General features: G+C 51.0%; 1 protein-coding gene across 6 annotated transcripts; it reads left to right on the top strand.

Annotated features, from left to right (window-relative positions):
• On the top strand, nt 2,984-16,144 carry SLC38A7 (solute carrier family 38 member 7). Of its 6 annotated transcripts, none has more exons than XR_001919461.1 (13): nt 2,987-3,024; nt 3,545-3,679; nt 4,768-5,192; nt 5,935-6,133; nt 6,362-6,506; nt 7,419-7,517; nt 8,583-8,640; nt 8,840-8,954; nt 10,251-10,398; nt 10,947-11,146; nt 11,967-12,021; nt 14,045-14,920; nt 15,843-16,144. XR_001919461.1 is itself a non-coding variant. In XM_018062076.1 (13 exons), exons 4-13 carry the CDS (start codon nt 4,923-4,925, stop codon nt 14,145-14,147), a joined length of 1,392 nt encoding a protein of 463 aa, XP_017917565.1. In that variant the 5' UTR covers nt 2,987-3,024; nt 3,545-3,679; nt 4,089-4,207; nt 4,768-4,922; the 3' UTR covers nt 14,148-16,144. The 6 variants fall into 6 exon arrangements, 5 of the variants coding, with proteins under 5 accessions (XP_017917566.1, XP_017917565.1, XP_017917567.1 ...); XM_018062076.1 differs by adding an exon at nt 4,089-4,207 and having other exon boundaries at nt 14,045-16,144; XM_018062078.1 differs by having other exon boundaries at nt 4,866-5,192; nt 14,045-16,144.

Below are 17,835 nucleotides of genomic sequence, written 5' to 3'. Positions count from 1 at the left end.
AAACTGCCTCATGCTTACCTCTAAACAACCAAAGTCCAGCTCATTCAACCAACTTGAGAATTTTGTTTTTGAGAATTTTTTCCTTACTTCTAGGCTATGGAAATTTTTTAAATTAATTTTTATTGGAGTATGTTGATTGGAAAAATTTTAATAGAAATTAATGGTTTATTTCTATCTAATAACTGAAAAACCAACTTTTTCTTTTTTAAAAAAGTCTTATAGACATGTTGGGAATAGTGTTGCAAATCACATAATTGACAAGGGATTTGTATCCAGAATATATAAGGGAATCTTACAACTCAATAAAAAAACAATAACTGGAAAAGGGGTCTGAATAGACACTTCTTCAGAGAATACATACTAATAGCTAATAACCATATGAAAAGATGGTAACATGAGTCATCAGGGAAATGCAACTCAAAACCACAATGAGAATCACTTCACACACACTAGGATGGTTATAATCAGACAATAGCAAGGGTTTTCATGGATATAGAGAAACGAACCCTTATGGACTTCCCAGGCAGCACAGTGGTAAAGCATCCACTGCCAATGCAGGAGACGCAAGAGATGCTAGTACGATCCCTGGTTTGGGAAGATCCCCTGGAGTAGGAAATAGCAGCCCACTCCATTATTCTTGCCTGGAAAATCCCATGGACAGAGATCCCTGGCTGACTGTAGTTCACAGAGTTGCCAAGAGTTGGACACGATGGAGCACATGTGCAGTTATAGTTACAGAACATTTATACATCTGCTGTAGGCTTCCCTGGTGGTTCAGTGGGTAAAGTGTCTGCCTACAATGCGGGAGACCTGGGTTCGATCCCTGGGTCGGGAAGATCCCCTGGAGAAGGAAATGGCAACCCACTCCAGTACTCTTGCCTGGAAAATCCCATGGACTGAGAAGCCTGGTAGGCTACAGTCCATGGGGTCGCAAAGAGTCGGACACAACTGAGCGACTTTCCTTTCCTGGTCAGAATGTAAAATGGGACAATTGCTTTGGAAAACAGTCTGGCAATTCCTCAAAAGGTTAGATGTTACCATTTGACCCAGAAATTCTACTTCTATGTGTATACAAAATAAATAAAATGTGCATACAAAAACATGTGCCTGAATGTTCACTGTGGCATTATTCGTAAGAGCCAAAAAATGGAAACCATAAAAGTCCAATCAACTGATGAATGAATAAGCAAAATTTTATATAGCCATACACATACATACATGTAATAATACTCAGCAATAAAAGGAATAAAGTACTAAGATATGCTTCAATCTGAATGAATCTTGAAAACAGTTCATACAGAGCACAAAGTAGATTAGTGGTTGCCAGGGGCTTGGGAGAGGGAGAAATGGAGAATGACCGCTAATGGTTGCAGGGTTTTGGGGTGAGTGATAACAATGTTCTGATATTAGGTAGTGGTAATGAGCAAAACTCTGAATACACTAAAAACCACTGTACTGGGCACCGAAAGTATGAATTCTGTGGTAAAATTCATAAATCACAACAAAATCATTTATGTTTTAAAAAACCTGAAACAGCTCAGATATCCTTCAAAGGTGATTGGTTGCACAAACTGCACAGACCATGAAATATTGTTACTCAGTAACAAAACATACACTCCTTGCATGAGTCTTCCAGCAATTATGCTGGATAAAAATAGCCAATCCTAAAAATTTACAGACTTTATGATCCTATTTATAGAACATTTTTTGAAATGAAAACCTTTTAGAAGTGGAGTTAACTGCCATGGATGAGTGATTGAGAGGAGTTACAAAAGGGGATGGCCTTGCTGGAGGGAAGTGAGTGTGGTTATGTTAACAAAAGGGCAACAGGAGGGATCCCTGTGATGAATGAAATATTCAGAATCTTGAATGTGGTGTATGTAGATTTGTGAACTACACACATGATGAAGTTGTACTGAACTAAATATACACCAAAAATGACTATAAATGTGACTGAGGAAATAGAATATGATCAGTGGATCAAGTCAGTGTCAGTATCCTGGTTGTGATATGGTGCTGTAATTGTGCAAAATGTCACCACTGAGGGAAACCAGGAAAACTACACAGAATCTCACCAGCAAGGACCTTTGGTGCGTGGAGTAGAGGTAATATAGATGAGGCCGTTGGAATGCCAAAGGTTATGTGACAACTTTCAAGTGGCGCACAGCCAGAAACGGAAGCCAGGGCTCTGGACACTGATTCATTCATTCAACAAATATTTATTTATTTGAGTGACACCAATGCCTCAGATTCTCAGTTGTAGAATCCAGGCTCTGGGGTTATAACTATTAATATGAACAACCCTCAGGCCAGCTACACCTCAAGGAGGTACAGATGACCCCTCTCTATCCTGAGTTAAAAAGTCCAGAGTCCCTGTCTGTGGGTGTGAAGGCAAGAAGGGAAACAAAGAAGGGCAGTGAAGCCAAACAGCCAGGGCCCACGGGGCACCGGGACTGGCAAAGATACCAAACAGCCCAAAGCTCTTCCTAAAAGGAAGCAGAAGTGTGTGGTTTGGCCAAGGGACCCAGAACCAAAAGTAACCGGATAAATACGGGCGGGCAGGGTGCCAGGACTAGTTTGGGGCAGTGCTTTCAGGATGAGGATTAGAGAGCTGGCAAACTCATTGGGAAAGTCCCTGATTCTGGGAAAGACCGAGGGGAAAGCTTTGGGATGAGGATTAGGGAGCTGGTAGACACATTGGAAAAGTTCCTGATGCTGGGAAAGATCGAGGGCAGAAGGAAAAGAGGGCGTCAGAGGATGAGATGGCTAGACGGCCTCACCGATGCAATGAACATGCACTTGGGCAAACTCCGGGAGTTAGTGAGGGACAGGGAGGCCTGGCATGCTGAAGTTCACGGGGGTGGGAAAGAGTCGGACACGGCTGGGCGACTGAACAACAGTCTAACACTGGCGCCCGCAGAAAACTACAACTCCCAGCGTGCCCCACGGTCTGCCCCGGGCCCGGCGGTCATGTGATCGCTACTCACGTGTCTCCACTGCCGGCCGGGGCTAGAAAGACCGCAGGTAGGTGGAAGGAGGTACACACTGGTGGAGGGTGGAATCTGAGTCCCCAAGGGCCCCACCGCGGCAGAACCCTACTCATTCGCTGCAGGGCTCTGCAGCCTGGCATCCTCTGTCCCACGCCAGCTCAGGGTCGGCCGGCCCTTGCCGCGCCTTATCCCGGCCTGTCCCTACCTGGTTACCTGTCGTGCCCCGGAACCCCCTCCCCAGTTTACCACACAGCAGCCCACTCTCTGTCCTGGGTGGGCCGTGGCCCACTTTCCAATGCAGCCCACCCCTCGTATTTCTGGGATTCGGCCCCAGGCTGGCCTGGGTACTTACTCTCGTTGGGCTCTCAGGGGCCTACTGCAATGGTTACAGCTCTGGCCTGAGCGCGTGGGCATTAAGCTGCTAGTTCTGACTCTGCCAACGAGCCTCTGGGACACTAGCCTCTCTCCCTCCGTGGGTCTTTCCCTAACTGAGCTGGTGCTTCACTCTGAGTTGAGAGTCAGAGAGTCTTACTTCCCTTCACTCTGTTCACCAGCACTGGTGAAGTTTGAGAAAGAAAAAATTGAAGGCAAACAGGAAAGTGAGGAGAATCAGATCTCAGAGTTTGGGGGAGAAGACACCATAAGGAATAGCTCTCTGTCCACCAAAGCCAGAAGGGCGGAAAGAGCAGGTAAGCTGGGGAACATAGAGCAGAGTAATTTGAGGGAGGGGAGGCTAAGAGATTCCGGACCAGTGCAGAGACCTCTTGTGTCTGAGAGGTGAGCAGGATGGAAGACGGGGTCTCACAGCGTGGGGAGCACCTGCTTTACATGGTTCTCTCTGGAGCTACACTGGAAGCCTCAGATCAAAAGTGCCTCCAGTACTCATTCACTACTTTGATTTTTTGCTGAGTTGCTGGCTGGGTGGCAAGTTGCATAAGAGGAAGCCCTATGGCATCTGACTGATCTTTCTGGATTTGGAGCCAGCAGGGAGACATTTTCCCCAGAGCTTTGTCCCTTTTGCATGCTTGGTGACATGCGGAGAGCACCCAAACGCCCCCTTTTCCCTCTGATAAGTTTACAGCTCCCAACTTTGTTCAGCCATCACAGGAGGAGCCATGGCAAGAATCAGACCACCCAAGAGGCTTCAGTAGACATTTTAAACCCCCCAGTGTGCTGGGGGCATGAGACGGAATGCGTCTGTGATGGGCAGTGGTGAGGTCAGTCATGTGGGATAAGAGAATTTAAATCCTCACTGAAATTTTGAAGGGCTTTGAAAGCTCCACAGCATTTAGACTCTTGGCCGGAGGGAGGTATGCTGGGCTGTAAGAAACTGAAATACCCACAGTTCTAGGTGAGGATTGTTCTTCAGACCCTGCGGTATAGAAACCAGTTGGGAAGCCAGACAGATTTGGATCTAAATCTTGCTCTGCAGCTTGCTACTGTGTGATCCTGAATGAGTGATTTGATCTCTGTGAGCCTTGTGACCACTGTAATCTAAGGCATGAGTGAGATAAGATATGTGCATGACACTCCTGCTTGATGCGCGGCCTCTAGTGCTGACATGTCGGTACCCCTCTCTTATGAGTTTGTGTCTTACCTGATCAGTGCGTGAGCCTGAAGCAGGAGTCACGTCTGACATCTTTCTGTGTCTGCCATTACCCTGGGGCACCCAGTGCAGTGATCCACACACTGGCATACCTGGGTTTGGATCTCAGCCATCTGATCTTGGGGAAAGTTGTTACCTTGGGATAACAGTATACCTGCCTTTCCCATCTAGGTTTAGGAGAGCCAGAACCCACAGGCCTCCTAGGATAACAGCGCCACACAGGCTGGAGCCACCCTTCCAGCAGAACGTGTGTTCCCTCAGTTCCCCAGCAGATGAGGCCGTGAGACAGAACGCACAGACCCTGCGGGAACAGGATTCCCCGGGCCATGGCCCAGGTCAGCATCAACAGAGACCTTGGCGAATGGGGCTTAAGCACGGACTCTGGGGAGCGTGCCCGTCTGCTGCAGAGTCCCTCTGTGGACATAGCCCCCAAGAGTGAGGGGGAGGCCCCTCCTGGGGGTGCGGGCGGAGGCACCACTTCAACACTTGGAGCCATCTTCATCGTCGTCAATGCCTGCCTGGGTGCGGGGCTACTCAACTTTCCGGCAGCCTTCAGCACTGCCGGAGGCGTGGCAGCCGGCATCACATTGCAGATGGTGAGTGAGGGGGGCCTGGCAGGCAGAAATGCAGAGTGGTGGGTCTGGGCTCCTGGCCTCAAAAGGGAGGCTCTGGATCAGGAGTGGTCAGTGACACGTGCTAATCACTCTCCCCTCTGCCACACATGGCTGACGTTATTAAACTACTGTAGCATTCTTTCCTTTGAGGCCAGATGAGGTTTCAAAAGTCTTCCTAGCAATTAGGGAATTTTAGACATCAATTGCATGTTTAATAGTTATGTGGTTATGTTTAAAAAGCGGGCCCACACCTTTTAGAACTGCATGTTGAAATGTTTACTGATGATATGATAGTTTGTATTTTCTTCAACGTAATCCAGAGTGGGAGAGAGAAGAGATGAAACAAGACTGGTCTTGAATTGATGGTTTTTTTATTTTTAATATTTTGGCCACTCCACACAGCATGTGGGATATTAGTTGCCCACCAGGGATTGAACCTGTCCTCCCTGCATTGGCATCATGGAGTCCTAACCACTGCCCCACCAGGGAAGTCCCTGAATTGATGATTTTTGAATTTGAGATCTGAGCGATGTTTGAAATTTTCCTCAAAACTTTTTGTCTTTAAGGAAAATGTCGATTCCGGTAATCTATTAAAATTGCCCTGCAGGATAAGGCTCGTTTGACAAATGGGCTTTGGGCACCAGGCCAGTAAACGCTGAGCAAAACCAGGCTACTCTTTGCTGCCAGGCCTTTCCCACACACTCTTGCTCCACCCTGCCTGCAGGCCATGCTGGTTTTCATCATCAGTGGCCTCGTCATCCTGGCCTACTGCTCCCAGGCCAGCAATGAGAGGACCTACCAGGAGGTGGTGTGGGCTGTGTGTGGCAAGCTGACAGGCGTACTGTGTGAGGTCGCCATTGCCACCTACACCTTCGGGACCTGCATCGCCTTCCTCATCATCATCGGGGACCAGCAGGACAAAAGTGAGGTCCCCCCTCAGTATCTACCTCATCCCTCCCCCTTGGCCCTGGGGATCTTGCGGCGGGAGGGGAAGAGCATGGAATACCCACCCAAGGCCCAGCCCTGGCATTCATCTGGGAATCCTCCCTGCTGGCTGCTGGGCCCATGAGACAGTTGGAGATCCCGGCAGAGGTGGAGGACCATACCCTGCAGTAGCCTGGCATCACCTTCCCTCCTTCCTCCCTCTGCAGTTATAGCTGTGATGGCAAAGGAGCCTGAGGGGCCTGGCGGCAGCCCCTGGTACACAGACCGCAAGTTCACCATCAGCCTCACTGCCTTCCTCTTCATCCTGCCCCTTTCCATCCCCAGGGAGATCGGCTTCCAGAAATATGCCAGGTTTGGAGACCCCACCCCAGCCTGTGCTGGACAGCAGTTCTGGTCACAGGCAGTCAGAGACCCAAGGGCAGCAGGGGAACCCCTCTCCTCCCTGCCACTTTGCCTCCAGGGGCAGAAAAAAGGGACGAGGCAGGGGCAGACCAGGGCTTGCAGAGGTTCTAGCAGAAGACCTTCCTTTTGTGTCATCCTTTTGTGTCAGCAGCTAGGGAGCCAGTGGCTCTTTGCATCAGTGGGAGCGTTGGTTCCAAATGTCCTTGTCCAAGAAGGAACGGATAGTAATCCTGAATGTGAAGGCCTCTCCTGGCCTGGGCCTTGTCTTTCTCACAAAGCATGGGATTTTTTGATCATTTGGGATTGTTAGCTTCGCAGCATTTTCCATGCAGCTCAGTGTGAAGGGAAGGTACTACCTTCTTGGCTCAGAGTCTGAAAAACAGGGATTCTAACCTGTTTCCTGTGATCCTTAATCGAAGGGGTCACACTCAATGTCCCCAAGGTTCCCTTTAATGTTGACTTTCTGGTATTAGTTCCTTGGAGCCTTCTACCTCCAGCCTTTCCTGCTTCTCAAAGGCCCTGCTTGCAGCTCTGGCCATACCTGGGCCGCTCTGATTGAAGTAGCAGATGTGCTTTGAAGCCCAGCGCCCCCTGCTGCAGTCTCTGAGCTATGGAGCTGAACCACCTCATTTCCCAGTGGCCACACGTCAGTCTGGTCCCCTTTTGGCTTCCTAACTGTGGCTTGTTTCTCTGAAATTTATCTCTCATGCATTTCTTAAGTCTTTGTTTGGAATGATCTCCCAGTTGGTTCCTTAGACACTTTTGGTCACGAAGGTGAAGGGTGGATGTCCCTGGGGATAGAATCGAAGAAGAGGCAGCTGGGACTAGGGAGGAGGAGGCTTAATTCATCCTTCCTGGCAGCTTCCTGAGCGTTGTGGGCACCTGGTACGTCACTGCCATCATTATCATCAAATACATCTGGCCTGATAAAGAGATGACCCCAGCAGACATCCTGAACAGGTTAGTGAGGGCCCTCAGGAGGCACACAGGGTAGAAGCTGCACTTGGGCCCCAGGAGGTATTGGGTCAGGCCTCAAAAAGCCACACAGGAGACTTCCCTGTGGCTGAGACTCCATGCCCCCAATGCAGGGGCCCCTGGTCAGGGAACTAAATACCACGTGCAATGACTAAGACCTGGCACAGCCAAATAAATACATTAAAAAAAAAAAAAAATCCCAAGGCTCATCAGGGGTTTGACTCATTGGTCATTGTAGGAAGGAGACAAGAGGTCCTGATCTCTTTTTACTGGAGAGAAGGGTAAGAACCAGAGATGAGGGCCAGTTTGCCAATGATGTCCAACAGATGAACCAGTGTGAGACTAGGCCTTAGGTTATAGGCCCTGCCAAGGTGGAACTGCACATTTTTTCAACATGTGCTTACCTGTATCTTCTTTGTGAAAATAAATCAATTTTCTCATTTTTTTAAAAAAAAGTTTTTTTCTAAAGCTTTAAAACTTTTTAAAATTAATTTATATTTGGTCATGCTGGGTCTTCGTTGCTTCTAGAGCTTTTCTCTAGTTGTGGCAAGTAGGGACTACTCACTAGTTGCGGGACACGGGCTGCTTTTACATTGGTGTCTCTTGTTCTCTCGTGGAGCACGGGCTCGGGCTTCAGTAGTTGCAGCACGTGGGCTCAGCAGTTGTGGCTCCTAGGCTTAGTTGCTTCTTGAAATATGGGCTCTTCCTGGACCAGGGATCAAACCCATGTCTCCTGCATTGGCAGGCAAGGTGTATTTTTTACCACTGAGAGGAAGTTTGGTTTCCTTTTTATTGAAAGAAACAAACCACAGAAGCAGAAGGCCAAGTGCAAGAACCAAAACTTCTGGATTTGAGTCCCAGGATGGCCTTCCAGAGCCTCAGTTTACTGGCCTGTGAAGTGTGTCCTTTCCTGACTCCACACTTGTGTGGGCGGGATGTGTGTAGCTGGCTGCTGGGGGCTGTGGGGGGCTGACTGAAAAGTAAAGGCATGGGGCAGTTGGGGACTCCGAGGGCTTCACAGGCAGCAGCATGTTGTGTGTCTGTCCGCAGGCCAGCCTCCTGGATAGCCGTGTTCAATGCCATGCCCACCATCTGCTTCGGATTTCAGGTGCCAGTTGCAAGGTCCCTTTTGTTCCCTTAGCTCACTCCCCATCCTGGGAGGAAGTCCACATTATCGGTGGGACAGGGGCAGGGTGGTGGTGGGGGTGGTCCTGGAAGGGGGAGCTGAGTGGGAGTCCCAGGACTTTGCCCTTTGTCCTTGGGATGAGGTCACTTGCCCACCCTGACCCTGCCCTTCACCCTGACAGTGTCACGTGAGCAGCGTACCCGTCTTCAACAGCATGCGGCGGCCCGAGGTGAAGACCTGGGGCGGCGTGGTGACGGCTGCCATGGTCATCGCCCTCGCTGTCTACATGGGCACGGGTAAGCGCTCCCCTCTGAGGGCCAGGCTTAGAGGGCTCCCACTCTCCGTCTTCGTCCCTAAGTCCTCTAGCCCAGGATTTCCTGGGCTTAACCCTGCATTCCCAGCACATCAAATACTTCTGTTGGCATTGGCTTGAACTTGGGGTGCCTTGGGCCTCCTCCTGCCCAAATGAAAGGTGTGTGCCTGCATTCATTCAGCAGCTCTCAGTGGGTACCTAGTCAGTCAGTCCCAGGAGCTTTCTCAGCGTGGAGGGGATGCCATAGACAGACAGAGGTCTGGTCCTGCTTGCATGGAATTGACAGTCTATTCGGAGAGACAGTCTTATAGCAATAAACCAGCAATCAGAAAGGAGATCCCAGATGCGCGCCACAGCAACAGCGGACCAGGGAGGATGTGGGTGGGGCTGGCTTTAGGGGGCGATCACAGACAGCTCCCCTCAGAGAAGGTGGCATCTGGGGAAGCCCAAACCATGAAAAGGAGCTAGAATCTGAAGAGCCCGGGGGAAAAGAATTCTAGACAGAGGAACGAGAAAATGCCGAGTCCCTGAGGCCGGGACAGAAGGTCTGTGGAGCAAGCTGTGGGGGTGGGTGGTGGGCACAGCCAGATCGTTGAGCACCGGCGGGAGCCAGAGATGAAGCGTTTTCAGCAGGGGTGTGGCTCGGAGAAGGGTTGGCGCTGCGTGTTGTGTGGAGAACGGTATGGATGAGGGTGCAGGACTGGGAGACCAAGCAGAATGGGCCGGTGATTGCTCCCACAGATGGGTCTCAGGACCAGCTCTGTACTAGTCTCTGCAGACACAGCTAGGAATACAGAGCCAAGAACAAGGGAGGCAAATAGGCAGAGCCCCTGTTCTCCTGGAGTTCATGTTTTTACTAGTTGAGGGAGACAGATGATAAACAAGTGGAAAAAAAAAAAGCCTCTGAGGAACACTGAAGGAAAGAGAACAACGTGATGTTGAGAGAGTGCCTGGCGTCGGGGGTCACTGGATGAGGAGGGACCTCTGAGCTGAGACCTGAATGATAAGGAGATGGGCAGACAGAAGTTAATGCAGAAGCTCTGAGACAGGAACTGCTGGGGGAGTTCAAGATCAAAGAGGTAACAGTACAGGGATGGGAATGTGAGAAGTCAGGGAAGGGGCCTTCTGAGTCCAGCCCCGACACCCTTCTACGCCTCAGTCTTAGCCTCCAGGGCTGCTCTCTCACCTCCCCATCTGCTGCTGGGCTGAGCAAGGGACGGTCCATCTCCCTAACCCTCCCAGGGTCGCTCTGACCCAGCCCTCTCGTCCCCGCCCTCAGGTATCTGCGGCTTCCTGACCTTTGGAGCCGCCGTGGACCCTGACGTGCTCCTGTCCTACCCATCAGAAGACGTGGCTGTGGCTGTGGCCCGTGCCTTCATCATCCTGAGTGTGCTCACCTCCTACCCCATCCTGCACTTCTGCGGACGGTGAGCCCCCTGCCCCACCCCTTGAAGGTGGTGCTTCTCGCCAGGGCCCTTGGCTGCCCTTTGAACCTGGCCTTGGGCCTTGTGTAACATCCATTCTATAGAGGGAGACACTGAAGGCACAGGAAACAGTCAGTGCCTAGGATGGCCCTGCAAGCACCCCCAGCCGGGTCTTGGGGGGCCACCTTTGCCCCGGAGTCACCAGAACAATCTGTGAGTGCTCTGAAAACCTCTAATCAGGTCCCTTCCTGAACACCCTGTCTTCTGGATACCCCAGACCCTCCCTTTCCAGGAGTCTAGTGGAATCAGTCCCCATGGGGCGTGCAAACTCTGGACCAGGCAAGGCACTCAGTCTTTCACATTCACCATCCCATCCGGTCCCCATGGCAACCCTGAGAAGAATGCCACTAGACCCATTTCACAGTAGAGGAGACTGAGGCCCAGAGATTGCCTCCCCTACAGTCCATCCAGTTGGGGGTCTGGCTCCATAGCTGGAGTTGAGGGGGCCGCTGCCAGCAGGTGCACCTCTGAGCCCCTCTCTGTGTGGGCAGGGCGGTGATCGAAGGCCTATGGCTGCGCTACCAGGGCATGCCGCTGGAGGAGGACGTGGGCCGGGAGCGGCGGCGGCGAGTGCTGCAGACGCTGGTCTGGTTCCTGCTCACCTTGCTGCTGGCTCTCTTCATCCCTGACATCGGCAAGGTCATCTCAGTCATTGGAGGCCTGGCCGCCTGCTTCATCTTTGTCTTCCCAGGTGTGGACCCCCAGTGACCCCCAGCTCTCACTCGCAGACCCTCCTGGCCTCAGCTCCTCTCTTGCTCACCTGTGGGGGAGGATAATCACCAGCATTTATCAATCACCTTCAGGCTTTTTGGGAACCCCTGTTTAAGCATCACCTCCTGCAGAGAAGGTGTAATTGTCATCTCCATTTTTCCCATGAGGAGGTGTGAGGTTCAGAGAGGATAACAAACTTCCCTAGAGGTTAACAAACTCAACTAAAGAGGAACAGAATCTTTTCAAACCGAAGTCTGTCCAGATCCACGGTCTATATAGTCTTAACTCTTATTTCAAGAACCTGTTCCTCCGTGACTGTCAGGGATCTGGCTGGTAGAGTCTGGCAGTGGCACCCTGCCATGGAGGTTGGGAGACTTGAGTTTCAGACAGTCTGCCGCCAGATCCCTGGGAAACTCCTGTCTGCCCAGTCACGAGTTCTGCCTATACCCAGCTTATTTCTACCCAAGAGGCCAGCTGGAAAGCCCTTGCCACTTTGCCTGGAGCAAGGGGGCCACACTTGCTCAGAAGTGCATTGGGAAAGCCCTGCAGTGAGGGCACCACAGAGTCGCCTCCCATTGCTGCCCCGTTAGCTCAAGGTCTTGTGTGCCACCCAAGGACCTTTCCTGGGAGACCAGTTGCCAGGCTTCCAGCCGGGTCAGATTGGAGGCAGAGATGGAAAATGTGGAGGAGGAAACACAGGCCTTTCTCCATCCACCTCCCGTGTCTCCTGGCAAAGGTGGAGGCTGGCCTGTGACGGGGGGAGCCCAGCCACGCTCTCAGGGCCACCTCTTCTCTTCCAGGGCTGTGCCTCATTCAGGCCAAACTCTCTGAGATGGAGGAAGTCAAGCCAGCCAGGTAAAGCAGGGCCCAGCCTGTGGGCCTCTTGGGGAGGTGCTGGATGCGGAGGTACCCTTAAACTGGTCGGAATCAGGAGACCTGTGTACTTTGAAAACAGGAGTTTTTAAAATACTATTTTAAAAAATATCTATTTATTTGGCTGTGCTGCATCTTGGTTGCAGCATGTGAGATCTAGTTCCCTGACCAGGGATTGAACCCAGGCCCCCTGCTTTGGGAGCATGGAGGCTTAGCCACTGGACCACCAGGGAAGTTCCTTAAAATACTTCCTTTAAAATGAGTGACGTGTTAGTTGTAACAGTTCAAGCACTTCTGAAGGACTTTAGAGGAAAACGTGGAAGTCCGTCCTTCCCCACCACCTTCTCCCTTCTCCTGAGAGAGCTCATGTCATGAGCGTGGCCTGTGCCCTGTAGACTGTTGCTGTGTGTGCACAGATGTCTGTGTACACAAAGTGATGCGTGTGTATACACAGACACATGGGTTTTTGTGTCTGGCTAGGTTTTTTTCAAAAATTGTTCCAAGCCAGACACACTTTTCTACCCCTTTTTTTTTCACTTAACCATGTATCTTGGAGATCACTCTCTGTCCACACAAAATCTACTGCTTCCTTTTTCAGTGGCTGTAGAATCTGTTGTTTGAATGTGTCCTGAATGTGAACACACTTCTGCACATACACCTTGGCACACCTGTTCAAGGATCTTAGTGTCATCGATTCTTAGAAGGAAGTTGCTTTATCACTAGGCATGCCATTTTCACTTTGGCACGTGGGTTCACATTACCCTCTCAAGAGGCAGTACCAGTCAGAGTCCCAGCAGCAGTGAAAGAAAGTGCCCTGTTCCCTATATCCCTGCCACCATGGTACATAGAGGCCTTTTCAATATTTCTTAGTCTATTGAAAACAAAACACTACATTTTAAAATTTTTTACCTTTTTAAAGTGTTCATAGTATTAATTCCATTCATATTTTTGTGTAACGGTCACCACCAGCCATCTCCAGAACTTTTTCATCATCCTAAACTGAAACTCTGTACCCATTAAACAGTCATTCCCTATTCCCCCTCACCCCAGCCCCTGGCAACCAGCGTTCTATTTCCTGTGTGAATCTGACTCTTCCGGGTACTTCCTATAACTGGAATTATATTTGTCTTTTTTGTACCTGGCTTCTTTCACTTAGCATAATGTCCTCAAGGTCTGTTTGTTGTAACATGAGTCACAATGTCGTTTGTTTTTAAGGCTGAGTAATATTCATTGTATGTACAGGCCACATTTTGCAAAAAACTGCATTGTTTTTAATGTGTACATGTTCCTGAGTGGTAGAGAGGTTATGACCAGGTTGCATGCTTTAAAAAAAAAACCAACAGAAAATTATTGTGGGGACTTCCCTGGCAGTCCAGTGGTTAAGACTCTGTTCTTCCAGTGCAGGGGGCATGGGTTTGATCCCTGATCAGGGAACTAAGATCCCATATGCCATGTGGTAAGGCCCCCCCAAAAAAAATCCAATTATAACCCTGCAGCTGTTTTTGATACATACCTTTGCAGATGTCTTTTGACTTATTTTTTAATAAAATGGATCACTCCATGTGACTTGCTTTTTCCTGACCATCTTTCCCATCAGGAGACATACATTCTAATTCTGGTCCTGCCCTTGGTGTCCTGTGACCAGTCAGCTAATCGCATTAGGTCTTGGTCTCCTTACCCGTGGTCTAGCAGTCATACACTCAGCCCCATAAAACTTTGTGTGAAAGCTGTTGAGAAGTAGGAAGTGCTCTGCCCACAAGAGAAGTGGTGTAAGTAATTACAGTAATTAACTGATGTATGGCAGCCCACTCCAATATTCTTGCCTGGAGAATCCCATGGACAGAGGAGCATGGTTGGCTACAGTCCATAGGGTCACAAAGAGTCATGACTTCAGACATGACTGGAGTGACTTAGTACATGTATTTACATATATATGAAAGTCTGAAAGTCAGTAAGGTCATGAGTGGTTGACTGACCAGGCCCTCTCTCACCCTCTGCTCTACAGCTGGTGGGCGATGGTCAGTTACGGAGTCCTCTTGGTCACACTGGGAGCCTTCATCTTTGGCCAGACCACAGCCAATGCCATTTTTGTGGATCTTTTGGCATAAGATCACTGCCTCCCAGAGAATTATTAGCCTTTGTTCTTGGACCCAGGAACCCATCTCATAGAGCTTCAGGACCACCCTGGGCCCGGCATCATTCCCCTCCACTGGTGGGATGACATCCGCAACATCCTTTTCCAGGAACAGTTCTGGGGTGAAATCAGGCCCCACCCCCGTGGACAGTTCAAACTCAGCTCCCTTCCTGCTCCCCCATCCTGGCAGCGCCATGGATGGTAGGAGGAAGTCTCATGCCACAGGGGAACCTCCTCCCCTCCTTCACCTCTCGACTTTTCCATGCCTGGACGCCGTGGGTAAAGAGTGTCAGCAGGTCTCCAAAGAAAGAACTCAACCTGACTTGCCTCTGGAGAAACAGTGTGCACCGAGGGGTGCGCTCCTCCACAGAGAAGGCTGTCCCGAGTAGAGGCTCTGCTCATCATCCCGGGACTCAGCACCTGCTCCCGTGTGTCGGCAGCCCAGCCACCAGCGGCTGCCTCTTGCAAGTCCCAGAGGAAGCCTGAAAGCATATGAGTGCACCAACGCAGGTAGATGGATGCCTGGCCACTGCCTCCTGGGCCCGCAGAGAGCCCGAGAGCCCCCTTGCCCATGGCTGATTGACATTTCCCAAGGCTTCTGGGGTCTCACCCTGCCTCTTTACCCAGACCTGATGGTCCAGGCATCCCTCTGCTCCTCCATCCCAGACATCACCAAGTCTAATGTTTACAAACGGTGCCAGCCCAGCTCTGAGCCAGGGGCCAGGAGCCACCCCGTGCCACGGTGCTGTGAGTACTCCCTGAACTCACCCCACGGTGGGGAGTCTGCTTTCTCTCTTAGATTCCAGATGGGCCCTTCTTTTCAAAGCAACAAGAGTGGGGACGTCCCTGGTGGTCCAGTAGTTAAGAGTCTGTTTGCAGTGTCGGGGGCACAGGTGCAGTCCCTGTCAGGGAACTAAGATCCTACGTGCCGCGAGGTGCGACCAGAAAAAAAGTTAAAAATGGGACAAAGGCGCAAGAGTGGGTGGTGGAGCAGGCTGGGAATGCCACGCGAGCTGGGCTCGTGAGGATCAAGGTGACTGTGTCTGGTATCTTCACTTTCAACGGCTGCTTCTCTTCTCCCTGCCCTCCACGTCAACCCCAGCCTGGTACCCGGAGACGAGACAAGAACGGCAGCTGACATGTTATTGTCTGGACAACATTTGAGTGTAGTCATGCTGGCCTAGAAGTTTCCCTTCCAGTCTGGATCTTGTCTGCTCCTTTCCCCCATCACCTCTTCACCCCCACCCCATTTTCCTATGGAGCTCAGTCTCTCCTGCTCTCCTAAGTATGGGAGTGGGGTGGACGAAACCCTCTCTTGTCCGCTTCCTCAGCTCCACATGTCCACCAAGCCTGGCCTCGGAGGCCTGTTAATCACATTAGGACATAGCTAGGTTGTGCCCCACGCGAGGTAAGGAGGGATATTCTCCACCTTCATATTTTGAACACTTTGGCTACTCAGGCCAACCCCAGGCGCCGAATCAGGCTTTCTCTGCCTGGAACACTCAGCATTTTCCCTGGCTCTTCCTGCCCAAAACCTCTGAATGGAGGAGTGGGGGTGAGAGGGACACGTTCTCAGGGCAGTGAGATACAAGCAGAGGCTGGCTGGAGCCACATAGACTTCTGCTCAGCCCCAGCCTAGGTGACTTGCCCCTCTTCACATCCCCTCTAGGCTCCCCCAGGGCCAGGCCCACATGGCCGTCTTCTCTCAGCCTGCTACACAGCACCAGGCCCCGCCAGCGCCCATCTGGACAAGGTTGGGAGGATGGACATCAGCAGGGCTGCACCGCCGCCTCATGTTGCATTTCAGTCACGGGTGGGGGTCCGCAAGGGGGAAAGGAGCTGGAATCTGGCCTAATAACCTCAGGAGCCCCTTCCCCTGCCCTCCCTGCCTGGGCATTTTACTGTTTCTTTTTTACCTGTGCACATTCAGACCAGGAAGAATGGTTAATAAAAAGGGACTTGTGCTGCTGAGCTGCGTGGTCTGTGTCTTACGCTGGGGACAGTCCGGGCCACTGGCAGAAGGAAGACAGACTGGGGTGGGCAGTATGGGCTGGGATGTGGCAAGCCCCTTTTGGCTTCACCATCGATGACCCTTGAGTTGAGAGTGGGCCCACTGCGCTCCCCTTACCAGCAGGAAACCTCAAGTGGTTTTGGACACCTCTGCCTTCTTCCACGTCCCATCAACCTTTCCCTGCTGACTTGGGACTCTGCCTTGGCTCGCACCCATCCTGTGCAGGCACACGTTGGCCTCTGTGTTGTATGTCCCCCCTCCACAACCTCAAGTTTTGGGGTGAGCCTCAAACTCCTGAGCATCCCCAGTTTGTCCTTTCAGAGGCTGGTGTTGAGAGCAGGCCCCATTGTCCCAGTTGAGGAGCCATCACCGTGCTCAAGTGCTGGGAAGAAGATACTTGGCAAAACACCAGCTCTGCTCTCTCTTTGCTGGGGAAGACTGACACTTAGCAAGTCACCACAAATACGGACACACAAGTTGTGATATGTGCCAAGGGGAAAATAACAATGTTACATCTGGGGGTCTGGCGCTTCTCCGAAGAGTCAAGGAAGGTTTCCTGGGGGAAGTGACATATGAGTTGGCCCCTGAAGGATGTGTAGGAATGAACTAAGTGAAGAGGTGGGGAGACCTTTGCAGGCCATGGGAAATGCATTTGCGAAGGTGGGAGGAACCTGGTGGTTTGAGGAACTGGAAAGTGGCCATTGGTGGAGCATGGCCAGGGTGTGGGGGAGTCTCAGAGGAGAGCAGAGCATTCTGGGATGGCTTCAGTCGTCAGTGGATGCCCCTTTAGACTTAAAAGTCTAACCAGCTCGCCTTCTCCCACACTCTCTATCCCTCTCACACTCTATCCCTGCTCAGGTATTTTGCAAAGATGGCCCTCCCTCCTGGTGGAGATGGGGACTCTCTCCAAGGAGGAAACATGATGTAAGACTAGACAGGTGGGGGGCTCCCCTGTGGTCCAGTGTCTAAGACTCCAGGCTTCCACCGCAGGAGGCATGGGTTCAATCCCTGGTCGGGGAACTAAGATTTCACATGCTATGCAGCCAAATAAAAAGACTACACAGGTGGGACAGCTTTGGGCCACGCTTCACACTTGCTTAGTGGGCCAAAAGCTTGAGGGTGGTTTCACTTTCTCTGAGTAAACAGAGGGAAGAAAAGCTTACATCTATGCTATAGGCAAACCAATAGCCAAATTCATCCATTCATCCATTGTAGCCAAGACTTGTAAGTACTTAATCAGTGTCTGTCTTCCTTCCCCATTAGACTGTAAATTCTATGGAGGCAGGCACATCTCCCTTATCCATCAGTTATCTTAGCCGGTGCCTGGAACACACTTAGCAAGTGTGCAATAGTTGTTGCATGAATGAATGAATATCAGCTAAGACTTGCTGATTTCCTACTTTGTGCTAGCACTTGCATCATTCACATTTGGTCTTCGTGACAACTCTATGCAGAAGTAAAAGCTAAGAGATGTTACGTAGTTTACCCAGGGACACACAGGAAGTAATATTGGAGCCAGACAGCCCTCTTGCCGTGCATGAATGAACAAGTGAGCAAAGGGCTCTTAGCCTGGTGACTTCTGACCCCAGAATGCAAGCTTAGGAACTTCCAACCCTCATGCTGGCACCAACATCAGATCCTGGAACCCTTG

Source organism: Capra hircus, chromosome 18 (genome assembly GCF_001704415.2).
Source record: "Capra hircus breed San Clemente chromosome 18, ASM170441v1, whole genome shotgun sequence".
In the NCBI taxonomy this organism is placed as follows: domain Eukaryota; kingdom Metazoa; phylum Chordata; class Mammalia; order Artiodactyla; family Bovidae; genus Capra; species Capra hircus.
The sequence above is the reverse complement of the archived record's forward strand: the minus strand, read 5'-3'. Positions and strand labels throughout refer to the sequence as shown.